This window comes from Agelaius tricolor, unplaced genomic scaffold (assembly GCF_023055355.1).
Source record: "Agelaius tricolor isolate 1412-34295 unplaced genomic scaffold, bAgeTri1.0.p SCAF_66, whole genome shotgun sequence".
NCBI classification, from domain to species: domain Eukaryota; kingdom Metazoa; phylum Chordata; class Aves; order Passeriformes; family Icteridae; genus Agelaius; species Agelaius tricolor.
Window position 1 is genome coordinate 705,001 of NW_027269326.1, and position 12,232 is coordinate 717,232.

Here is a 12,232-nt window from a genome sequence, read left to right on the forward strand (position 1 = left end):
ACTTATCCCACACCACCACTTTGACTGTCAACACCAACCCCAACATCAGCATCAAGTCGGAGCCCGTGTCGCCCAACCGCGAGAGGAACACTGCCACCCCGCTCAGCACCTTCCCCCACCCGCCCCGCCACGAGCCCACGGGCCGCTCGCCCGTCGACAGCCTCAGCAGCAACACCAGCTCCTACGAGGGCAGCAGCGAGCGCGACGACCCCGCCCGCCCCGATTTTGGCTCCTCCCTGGGTCTCCTGCGAGCCAGCGGCGAGGCCGAGGGGGAGAGCCCCTCCGTAAAGCGCATGCGGTTGGATACCTGGGTCACATAACCGGCACCCCTGCGAGCTCCAGAGGGGCTGGGAAGGGCCAGGGGGAGGGTAAAAACGGGTGATGGGCATGGGGCTGGGGTGGGGTGTGTGTAGGGAGGGGGGGGAAGTTATCATAAAACTGCCTGAGAAATAGCTTTAGGGTTTTGTAGGCATTCATTCTAGCACAGCAGCAGGGACGCATGCAGGGCATCCGGCCAGGGCTGGGGGCAATGGGGGCTGCAGGGGGGGATCTGTGTCCTCACCAAGCCCAGGGGTGCTGCCCTGAGGACCAGCAGGACCCTCTGGGAGGTGGGATCCTAGCCCTAAGGCAGAGCACCTGCAGCAGGATGGGCTCTGGGGGGAGATGGGGCACAGAGCACCCCAAAATGCACCTTCCTGGCCATTCCAGGCTCCCTGTGCAGGGAGGGACAGGTCAGACACGAGGCAGCTCTCTGGAAGCTTGAAGGGCTTTGGTAGGCACAGGTTTTCCTCCAAAAGGGTTTTCCTTCAGAAGAGTTTTCCTCCAAAAGGGTTTTCCTTCAGAAGGGTTTTCCTCCAGAAGAGTTTTCCTTCAGAAGGGTTTTCCTTCAGAAGGGTTTTCCTCCAGAATGGTTTTCCTTCAGAAGAGTTTTCCTCCAGAAGGGTTTTCCTTCAGAAAAAAAGAGTTTTCCTCCAAAAGGGTTTTCCTTCAGAAGGGTTTTCCTGCACCAGCTGGGCAGGGAGGTGGAGAGCAGCTCAGGGATGCAGCCACATCCTCAGCCTGCTTCAGGGAAGCTGCATCAGGAGGAGGAAGAGGCAGATTTTTAAGGCTTAGTCCCATTTGCATGACAGTCCCATTTCCTACCTGAGCAGGGAACTCCACTGTTCCTCACCAGGGTCACTGGAACACTGGAGCTCCTGCTTCCCTCAGCTCCACCTGAGCACAGCAGGTGTGTGGAGAGGGGAATCTTAGTGCTGGTTTGGAGAGAAAATTGTGGGTTCTAGCAAACAAAGTCCATAAAAACATTTTGGAAATGTTGCACGTGGGCCAAAGCTTTAAATCAGGAAAATGGGAAGAAATTATTTTTTTTGCTGAAAGATGCAACTGAAGTAATGATCCTAAAATGAGATTTTGCCTGAAGGTTTCTAGGCCTCTAAAGGCAACAGTGAGCTGTGCAGAAAATCTCCTTGAGCAGTGATTTGGTGGAAGGAAGAAGGAAAAACCCAGGGATTTCCTCATGTTGCCACTTGCTCTGGCAGTTTCCCAGGGATGGGTGGCAGTGCCCTGATCCCAAAATGCATCAACCTGCTCATGGCTGGGGGGTTTGGAGGAGAAGGGGCCGTTCCTGGCTGGCACAGCCATTAGGGATGGGCTTTCTCCCTGCAGGTGCTGGTGCCCCCTCCCAGCCCCATCACCCCAGGGCTGGCAGTCCCAAACTGGCACAAAACCTGCCCCATGCCACCTTTGCCAGCTGGAGCTTGGCCAGCCTTGGGGGGCTGTGGAGGAGCTGGGGGTTCCTGGGCTTCAGCTGGGCCCTGAGGCAGAGCAAAGGGAGAGGAGCTGAGTCAGGGTGGGGTTTATTCCCCCCTCCTGGATCCCTCTGCCAGCTGTCAGCAGCCAGCTCAGCCTTGGAATGGGGCAGATGGCATAAAAGCCTCCTAGAATGAGGGCAAAACCAAATTTACGGGGTTTTACAAACTTTTTCCCAGCCAAAAAGTTTCTAAATTGGAAAAAACAAGGCAAAAACAAACAAAAAAAAAAAAGCAAAAAAAAAAGCTGATGATTATTGTGGAGTGAATAGGGCAGCCTAAAGGGAGTGGTTGGAGGAGAGGAAATCCTTCAGAAGCTGGGTGAAGATGAGGAGCTGGTTTTGTGGGTCAGGGTGGGTGGTGGGGGCTCAGCAGTGCCGGCGTTCTGGGTACCCTCAGCACCATCCCTGCTCGTGGATCAAGGCATGGAGAGAGAGAGAGAGATCAAGGCAAGGTGCCAGACAAAACCCTCCCCTGCACACCTCGGAAAGACCAAACTTCTGCCACAAGTGACAGCTTTGTTCTTCTCCAGCCATCAATCTGCAATTCTCTCTCTCCTGTTCCGTGCTCTGGGTGGGGGCAAGAGGAGCAAGGACCCCTGGCAGGTTTTGTGCAGCTGAACCCCCCCGTGCCCCCTCCCCAGCCACACCCAGCGGGTGCCAGGGACACGCTCGGCTCTCACCTCTGCAATGCCAGCACCAGGAGCAGATCTTCCTCCCTCCCTCATCCCTGCCAAGCCCTTGGGGAAGCAGAGAGCTGCTGTGGACCGTGGTCTTCCTCGCCCGCCCCGCCGGACGTAGCTGGACGCGCACCTGAGCTCTTTGCACGGCCTTGCTTTGGAAATTAGGCGGGATAATGACGTCTCATCGCTCTCGTTTTTTTCTTTTTTTTTTTGTATTTTATTTTGGTTTTTTTTTTTGTCTTCGCAAAAAATAAACTCAACCCAAGGAACCCCACGGGAGCAGCGTGGCAGGAGGGCCCAGCTGGCTCAGAGACCCCGGAGAGGAGGCAGCAGTGGAGACCCCCCCCAGCACTCGACGCCGTCGGTGCGGAGCGACCCTCAGGAGGGGGGAAAAAAACCAAAAAAAACCCATTTTTGCTCATTGACTTCACGCCCTGACTCCCGAGTTCACCCTTCTGCCTGGAAGCTGAGAGGCTGGAACCACGAAATGCAAGAGACAAACGCTGGGTTGGGCAGATGCAGGGTCAGATCTGCCTGGCTGGATCTGCAGCTGCAGCACTCGACGCTCCCTGGGCTGTGCCACGGGCGAGGATGGCTCTGGGCTGGTGCCAGGGCAAGGATGGCTCTGGTGCCAGGGCAAGGATGGCTCTGGTGCCAGGGGAAGTTCCAGCTCTGGGCTGGTGCCATGGGCAGGTGCAGCTCTGGGCTGGTGCCATGGTGCCATGGGCAGGTGCAGCTCTGGGCTGGTGCCATGGTGCCATGGGCAGGTGCAGCTCTGGGTTGGTACCTCCAGCTGTGCCAGGGGCAGGTACAGCTCTGGGCTGGTGCCATGGTGCCATGGGCAGGTACAGCTCGGGGTTGGTACCTACAGCTCTGGGCTGTGCCATGGGCAAGTACAGCCCTGGGTTGGTACCAGGGGCAGGTCCAGCCCTGGGTTGGTGCCAGGGGCAGGTCCAGCTCTGGGCTGGTGCCAGGGGCAGGTACAGCTCTGGTGCCACTGGCAGGTCCAGCCCTGGGTTGGTGCCAGGGGCAGGTCCAGCTCTGGGTTGGTGCCATGGGCATGTCCAGCTCTGGGCTGTGCCAGGGGCAGGTCCAGCTCTGGGCTGGTACCAGGGGCAGGTACAGCTCTGGGCTGTGCCATGGGCAAGTACAGCCCTGGGTTGGTACCAGGGGCAGGTCCAGCTCTGGGCTGGTACCTACAGCTCTGGGTTGGTGCCATGGGCAGGTACAGCCCTGGGTTGGTACCTACAGCTCTGGGTTGGTGCCATGGGCAGGTCCAGCCCTGGGTTGGTGCCAGGGGCAGCTCCAGCCCTAGGTTGGTACCTACAGCTGTGCCAGGCTCGTGGGGAGGTGGGGATGCCCAGGTCACCCACGCTGTTGGCCTCACGTCGCAGTGAAAGGGGTTTGGGGGCTGTTTGTTGGGGTCTTTACTTTGTTGGGGGCTTGGGGTTATTTTATTATTATATTCTATTTTTTTTTTCTTTTTTTTGTCCGGGTCATTTTCCTTTATTTCCCCCCTCCCCCAGACTGTAGTATCTGGTAAACTCCTCCTAATTTTCAAAAGACAACAAGAAGAATGACAATCTAAGAAACCAACACCCTCCTTTGTGCTTCTATAAATATGTTTCTGATCTAATTTTATTTCTTGTGCTCATCTGTACTGTTGACAGTTACAATTGTGTATAATTTTTTTTTTTTTTAATTTGGAATTTTTGCGTTGTATAGGGTTTAGTTTTAAAATATATATATATATTTTCCATTTTTTTAAAAGGGGTGTTGCAAAAAAAAAATTGCACGATTTAAATGACAATAGTTAAAATGCTGCAGTTTTTAGAGATGTGGAAGCAAAATGGAGCTTATTTATTCTCAAAGGCTATAAAGGTGTAAAATGCATGAAGAAAAAAAAAAGCATTTACAAAAAAAAAAAAAAAAGACAAAAAAAGTGTAACCTGAACAAAGTGTAGCGTTAAAGATTTTAAAGGATGACAACAACAAGAAAAAAAAGAAAAAAAAACCAACAAAAAAACAGCTAATATATTGTGTTTGGGCTAGTTTGCTTTTGTTTTTAATTGTTCCTTTTTTGGAGAATGAAATACATTTGTGTATATTTTCATATAAGAAGTATGCACTGAGATGTTTCCAAACTGATATATTCCTTTCTAAACGTGTGGTTACTTAACCAAAGTCTGTTTCTGATCTTTACCTTCTGAACTCTCTCTCTGTGGATGCTCCAGCCCTCACCTGAGCCCAGGTAAGGCGGGGTGGGGGCAGCGGCACAGCCCCGTGCCCAGGGGGTGCCAGGGGTGCCAGGGGCTGAGCCAGGGGGGCTGGCACAGGGGGGGCTCTGACCCCAGACCTGGGGAGGCTGGTCTTTCCCAGGGCTTGGCAAAGCTGGGTTTTGGGGTGTCTGTGCCCGTTTTTGGGGTGTCTGTGCCCGTTTTTGGGGTGTCTGTGCCGGGTTTTGAGTTGTCTGTGCCCGTTTTTGGGGTCTCTGTGCCAGGTTTTTTGGGGGTGTCTGTGCCCGTTTTTGGGGTCTCTGTTCTGGTGTGGGGCAGGGGCAGAGCAGGGGGTTCATCCCTGGGGGGGCACAGAGCTCTACCATGGGCTGGGGTGGCCGAGGTGTGTGCAGAGAGGAGGATGAAGGGAGGGAGGAAGGGAGGAGGTCCCAGGGTGTGGCTGGCTCGGGTGATGCTGCTGCCAGAAGCTGTAGGAGCAAGGATGGGGTGAGAAGGCACCTGCCCAGCCCTGGAGGAGATTCGGGGATGGAGCAGGACCCTAAATGATGGATAGGACCTAAAATAGTGGGAAGGGCACTAAAAGGGGCCTGAAATACTGCATGGGTGCAGTGAGGATGGTGATGGACCAGTGGGGGTGGTCCTGCCTGCTCTGGGGGCTGTGGAGTGGTCAACTGGAGATGGATGGTCAGCTGGAGATCATGGTCAGCTGGAGATCATGGTCAGCTGGGGATGGATGGTCAGCTGGAGATCATGGTCAGCTGGGGATCATGGTCAGCTGGAGATCATGGTCAGCTGGGGATCATGGTCAGCTGGAGATCATGGTCAGCTGGAGATCATGGTCAGCTGGAGATGGATGGTCAGCTGGGGTTTGGGTGGTCAGCTGGAGATCATGGTCAGCTGGAGATCATGGTCAGCTGGAGATGGATGGTCAGTTGGAGATCATGGTCAGCTGGAGATCATGGTCAGCTGGAGATGGATGGTCAGCTGGGGTTTGGGTGGTCAGCTGGAGATCATGGTCAGCTGGAGATCATGGTCAGCTGGGGATGGATGGTCAGTTGGGGTTGGGTGGTCAGCTGGAGATCATGGTCAGCTGGAGATCATGGTCAGCTGGAGATGATGGTCACCTGGAGATGGATGGTCAGCTGGGGATGGATGGTCAGCTGGGGATGGATGGTCAGCTGGGTTTGGGTGGTCATTTGGGCTCAAATGGTCATTTGGGCTTGAATGGTCAGTTGGGATCAGCTGGGTTGAGTGGTCAGCTGGAATCAGCTGGGGTTTGGGTGGTCAGTTGGAGATCATGGTCAGTTGGGATCAGGTGGTCAGCTGGGATGGGGTGGTCAGCACAGGCACAGGGTGACTCCTGCTCAGGGGTTGTTTGGGGGTAGCAGAGAGGACCTGGCTGTGCAGGGACACAGAGAGATCCTGGCTGTGCAGGGACACAGAGATCCTGGCTGTGCAGGGACACAGAGAGATCCTGGCTGTGCAGGGACAGAGGGGACCTGGCTGTGCAGGGACACACAGAGAGGACCTGGCTGTGCAGGGACACAGAGAGATCCTGGCTGTGCAGGGACACAGAGAGATCCTGGCTGTGCAGGGTGTTTGGATGCTGGGCTCGGTGCTGGGGCAGGCTGGCGGTGGCTCTGGGGGTGTCAGGGGCACCTGAGCCCCCAGGGGCTGTGGTTGTGGCAGGGACACTCTGAGGGTCCCTTGGGCAGGGGGTTTGTGTCTGAGGCCCCTGCCAGGTTGGGTCTGGGGGCAGTGGAAGTGTTCAATCCAGAGCTGGTGGTGATGGGCCACGTGTGGGCCTGGGGAAAGTGGGGCAAAGAGAAAGAAAAGAACGTGTTTCCTTTTCCTCCCCCCTTTGTCACTTCCTTCTTCCTCTCCAGAATAATTTCAGCGAACCAAGGAAAAAGCAAATTTACAAAAAAAACCATCCCCACCTTTTCCTTGAAAATTTCACTTCCTACGCTTTTTTTCTCCCATTGTGTTGCTTGGTTGGGGGATTGCCCCCATCACTTTGGGTGTGGATTGGGATATTGGGGTGTTTGTCACCAGTTCTGGGGACGAGGCTTGGCTGGGCTGAGGGGCACTTGGTGCTCTGGGAGTCCCCTGTGCCCTCCTGGAGAGAGGGGAGAGCATCCATCAGCTGGGCAAGGAGCATTTCCCAGCCACTCCTTAGCCCTGCCACATCCTGCCTCCCATCTCTCCAGCTGGGGGCACCATTTGGGGATGTTTTGGGGATTTTCACCACCCAAAAGAGTGAAAATTCATCCCCATCCACCTCTCCCTGGGCTGTGGGAGAGTGTCTAACAGTGGGTTTCAGCTGAAGCTTTGCTCTGGTTTCCCTTTCCCATGTTCATCCTTTTATTCCACCTTTCCCTCTCACTTCACTTTTCTCTTTTTGGTTTTTTTCTCTTTTCCTTTCCACAAAAAAAACCCAACCAGACCCCTAAACCAAGTATTATGTTTTCACTACCTCCATCCATCACCCTTCCTTGTCCAATGCAGGAAGCCACATTTGGGATGTAAGAGGGCCTTTCCCCCTTTATTTTCCCCTTTCCCCTGGTGATTTTCTCTCCCTTCTGTCCCTCTGCCCCTCCTCTCTCTGGTCTCTCACCTGTAGTATTTTACCTGGCTACTGTAACTGTAAATAGCGAGTTTCAATCTGTTAGCAATGGTAACAGTACAGAAAACTGGTTTTGGGTTGTTGTTTTTTTTTTTTGTTTTTTTTTTTTTTTCTTTTTTTTTTTTTTTTTGGTTTTTTTTTTGTTTTTTTTCTTTTTTTTGTTTTGTTGTATTGATATGAAATGAGATTATATTTTTGTCAGAGTATATTGTAATAATACTGACTTTGGACATGGCCGAGTTGTACAGCGATTTCTTGTTTAACCCTCTTGGCTCTTCTCCTGCACCCCCTCCCCGGGCTCCCTGCTCCCCAAATTTTCATGTCCCAGACCCAGGAGCAGCCATTTGGCAGTGGGATATTGGGATATATTCAATTCCAAGGTTGCTTTTCCCCAAATTTCCGTGTCCCAGACCCAGGAGCAGCCATTTGGCAGTGGGATATTGGGATATATTCAATTCCAAGGTTGCTTTTCCCCAAATTTCCGTGTCCCAGATCAAGGAGCAGCCCTTTGGCAGTGGGATATTGGGATATATTCAATTCCAGGCCTGCTTTTCCCCAAATTTCCGTGTCCCAGATCAAGGAGCAGCCACTTGGCAGTGGGATATTGGGATATATTCAATTCCAGGCCTGCTTTTCCCCAAATTTCCATGTCCCAGATCAAGGAGCAGCCATTTGGCAGTGGGATATTGGGATATATTCAATTCCAGGGTTGCTTTTCCCCAAATTTCCATGTCCCAGATCAAGGAGCAGCCATTTGGCAGTGGGATATTGGGATATATTCAATTCCAGGGCTGCTTTTCCCCAAATTTCCATGTCCCAGACCCAGGAGCAGCCATTTGGCAGTGGGATATTGGGATATATTCAATTCCAAGGTTGCTTTTCCCCAAATTTCCATGTCCCAGACCCAGGAGCAGCCATTTGGCAGTGGGATATTGGGATATATTCAATTCCAGGCCTGCTTTTCCCCAAATTTCCGTGTCCCAGATCGAGGAGCAGCCACTTGGCAGTGGGATATTGGGATATATTCAATTCCAGGGTTGCTTTTCCCCAAATTTCCATGTCCCAGATTGAGGAGCAGCCATTTGGCAGTGGGATATTGGGATATATTCAATTCCAGGCCTGCTTTTCCCCAAATTTCCATGTCCCAGATTGAGGAGCAGCCACTTGGCAGTGGGATATTTGGATATATTCAATTCCAGGCCTGCTTTTCCCCAAATTTCCGTGTCCCAGACCCAGGAGCAGCCATTTGGCAGTGGGATATTGGGATATATTCAATTCCAAGGTTGCTTTTCCCCAAATTTCCGTGTCCCAGACCCAGGAGCAGCCATTTGGCAGTGGGATATTGGGATATATTCAATTCCAGGGTTGCTTTTCCCCAAATTTCCATGTCCCAGATGGAGGAGCAGCCACTTGGCAGTGGGATATTGGGATATATTCAATTCCAGGCCTGCTTTTCCCCAAATTTCCGTGTCCCAGACCCAGGAGCAGCCCTTTGGCAGTGGGATATTGGGATATATTCAATTCCAGGGCTGCTTTTCCCCAGGGTTCCCAACACCCCCATGGCTCTGGGGAGCTCAGCAACACCCAGGGGTGGCTTTAAATGGGGATCTCCCAGCTGGGCAGGGATGCTCTGGGTCTCTGCCCCACTCCAGGCAGGAATCAGGGACCTTGGAGCAGTGAGCAGGGTGGTTCCAGCTCCCTCCTTCTTCCCAACCAGGGAAAATCCCCGGTTACTTCCCAGGATCTCCTTCCCAAGCTCCGTTCTCTGCCTGTTTGGATTGTGCTGGGTTAAACCAGAAGAGGGTGGTGTGGCTCAGGCTGTGCCAAAACTGGCTCCAAACGGGCTGGGAAGGTGTCAGGAACAGAGAGATTTGCAATTCCCCCAGGTTGGGAAGATTTTTGGGGTCTGAGGGATTGACAGTGTCCCCCAGGTTGGGAACTGAAGGACTGACAGTGTCCCCCAGGCTGAGAAGGTTTTGCAATATTCCCCAGGCTGGGAAGGCTTTTGGGAACTGAAGGATTGACAATATCCCCAGGTTGGGAAGGTTTTGGGGGAATTGAGGGATTCACAATATCCCCACCCCAGGCTGAGAAGGTTTTGCAATATCCCCAGGCTGAGAAGGTTTTGCAATATTCCCCAGCCTGGGAAGGTTTTTGGGGTCTGAGGAATTGACAGTGTCCCCCAGGCTGGGAAGGTTTTGGGGGAATTGAGGGATTGACAATATCCCCGTCCCAGGCTGGGAAAGTTTTTTGGAACTAAGGATTTTCAGTATCCCCCAGGTTTTTGGGAACTGAGGGATTTGCAATATCCCCCAGGCTGGGAATTGAGAGATTTGCAATATCCCCCAGGCTGGGAAGGTTTTTGAGCTAAGGATTTTCAGTATCCCCCAGGTTTTCAGGAATTGAAGGATTGACAATGTCCCACAGGCTGGGAAGATTTTTGGGAACTGAGGGATTTGCAATATCCCCCAGGCTGAGAAGGTTTTCAGGAATGGAGGGATTGACAACATCCCCATCCCTGGGAAGGTTTTTGGAACTGAAGGATTGACAGTATCCCCCAGGCTGGGAACTGAGGGATTTGCAATATCCCCCAGGCTGGGAAGGTTTTGGGAACTGAGGGATTCACAATATCCCCCAGGCTGGGAACTGAGGGATTTGCAATATCCCCCAGCTGGGAATTGAGGGATTTTCAGTATCCCCCAGGTTTTTGGGAATTGAGGGATTTTCAGTATCCCCCAGCTGGGAACTGAGGGATTTGCAATATCCCTCAGGCTGAGAAGGTTTTCAGGAATGGAGGGATTGACAACATCCCCATCCCTGGGAAGGTTTTTGGAACTGAAGGATTTTCAGTATCCCCCAGGTTTTTGGGAACTGAGGGATTTGCAATATCCCCCAGGCTGGGAAGGTTTTTGGGAATTGAGGGATTTGCAATATCCCCCAGGCTGGGAACTGAGGGATTTTCACTATCCCCCAGCTGGGAATTGAGGGATTTTCAGTATCCCCCAGGTTTTTGGGAATTGAGGGATTTTCAGTATCCCCCAGGTTTTTGGGAATTGAGGGATTTTCAGTATACCCCAGGTTTTTGGGAACTGAGGGATTTTCAGTATCCCCCAGGCTGGGAACTGAGGGATTTGCAGTATCCCCACCCCAGGCTGGGAACTGAGGGATTTTCAGTATCCCCCAGGCTGGGAACTGAGGGATTTTCAGTATCCCCCAGGCTGGGAACTGAGGGATTTTCAGTATCCCCACCCTGGGTGGGGATGGGTGCCTGTGTCTCCCCCCAGCCCCCCACACCCACCCTGGGCCATGGGGAGCCCCTGCATTGTGCTGGGGGCCACAGAGGGCATTTCTTCACTTCAGATGTGTTTTCACAATGAGATTTTCATGCTGGTGCCTGAGACTGGCCCAGCTCCTCCCTCTGCAGAGCTGTAGGAACGTCCCCAAGCTCTGTCCTGGGCTGTCCCCATGGGCTCCTGGCATCCCCAAGGCCACCTTGGGCCATGACTCCCCTCTTCCCCACGGCTCTTTCCAAGCATTTGCAGGCAAATCAGAGATGCTGGAGCAGTGGGGACCATCTGCTGCCCCCTCTCCTGTCCCCCACGGCCTCCAGGTCCTCCCTTTGCTCCCCTGGCTCCCCATAGCTCAGTTAAGCAGGTAGGTGTTAGCAAACTCTGGGGTGTCTGCAAAACCTTTTGTAAGATAGAATAGACCTTTCAATAATGCACTAAAAAAAATAAAATTAAAAAAAAAAAAACCCTAAATGCCCCCCTGCCCTCAGTCAGCTTCTCTGTGTGATGGTTCCTTGGATGTCCCTGCTCAGTCAGCACAGGCAGCTCTGCATCCTCCCCCCAGGGTGCTGCACAGGTAGAAACAAACCAGGACGTGCACTTCCCCCCCCTCGAGGAGTTTTATTTATTGTTTTGAGAAGCAATTTAAAAGGGAAAAAAAAAAAAACCCAAAAAAAACAAAACGCAAAAAAAAAAAAAAAAAAGGAGAAACTGTATCTATAATATATATATATATAAATATATATATATTTTTAACCTGTTTTTTTTTCCTGATGCTCCTCCAGCCGTGTGTGTGGGTGTGTGCGTGTGTGTGTGCGAGTCAAGGGATTGGGCAGCGGGGCAGGAGCAGCGGGACCGGCCCATCCCTCCCCGGCAGCAGCGGCACCAGGGGAGGGAGGGTTCATTTCGCCAGTTTGTGATGTTTTAACCGCGATTTTCCGCTAATTCCACCTTTCCTGAAGTGTTTGCACCCTCGGGGTCTGGCCTGGCTGGGAACCTCCCGTGCCCTGGGGATGCCATCCCCGCTCCCTGTCCCGTTCCCTCCCTCCCTCGCTCCCTTGACAATCAGTGGCTCCTTCCCAGGGACTGCAGCACGTGGTTGAGACGTCGATTTTCGTTTTTTCAATATTCCTTTTTTTGTGCTGTACGGTGATGCGTTATTGTATATTCCACAATAAGGAGAAAAAAAAAATTATATTAAAAAAAAAAAAAAAGATGATGATAATAATAATAATAATTACCATGAGAAAATTCTTATGAGTTTTGTTTGGAAACTCTTTCACTATATTTGTTGTAAAGAGGTTTACTATTAAAAAGAAAAAAAAATACACGTTTCTGATAATTTTCCACGCCTCTGGCTCTTTCTTTCCTGCTCTCTGTGTGGCAGGGTGGTGCAGCAGGGTGACAACCTGGTGACATCTTGGTGACACCATGGTGACAACCTGGTGACATCCTGGTGACAACCTGGGCTCTACCTCAGGGTCCTGGTGACAACCTGGGCTCCATCTCAGGGTCCTGGTGACATCCTGGGCTCCATCTCCAGCCCCTGGTGACATCCTGGGCTCCATCTCCAAGTCCTGGTGACATCCTGG

General features: G+C 52.3%; 1 protein-coding gene across 50 annotated transcripts in view; it reads left to right on the forward strand.

The window, feature by feature from the left end:
* The window catches only part of MEF2D (myocyte enhancer factor 2D), a 107,437-nt gene extending 95,452 nt beyond the window's left edge, over positions 1 to 11,985 (forward strand). Inside the window, exons 12-18 of one of the 50 annotated variants that reach the window (XM_071417070.1) lie at positions 1 to 3,183; positions 3,258 to 3,523; positions 3,667 to 5,658; positions 5,712 to 9,711; positions 9,790 to 9,834; positions 9,957 to 9,991; positions 10,250 to 11,985. The exon at positions 1 to 3,183 is cut by the window's left edge and continues 11 nt beyond it. In XM_071417070.1, the coding sequence (XP_071273171.1) occupies positions 1 to 320 (320 nt within the window). In that variant the 3' untranslated portion in view covers positions 321 to 3,183; positions 3,258 to 3,523; positions 3,667 to 5,658; ... (2 more) ...; positions 9,957 to 9,991; positions 10,250 to 11,985. Of the gene's footprint in view, positions 3,184 to 3,257; positions 3,524 to 3,666; positions 5,659 to 5,711 lie in introns of all 50 variants that reach the window. The other 49 variants (XM_071417071.1, XM_071417072.1, XM_071417054.1 and 46 more) reach the window with 49 other exon arrangements.
* The last annotated feature ends 247 nt before the right edge of the window (positions 11,986 to 12,232 follow it).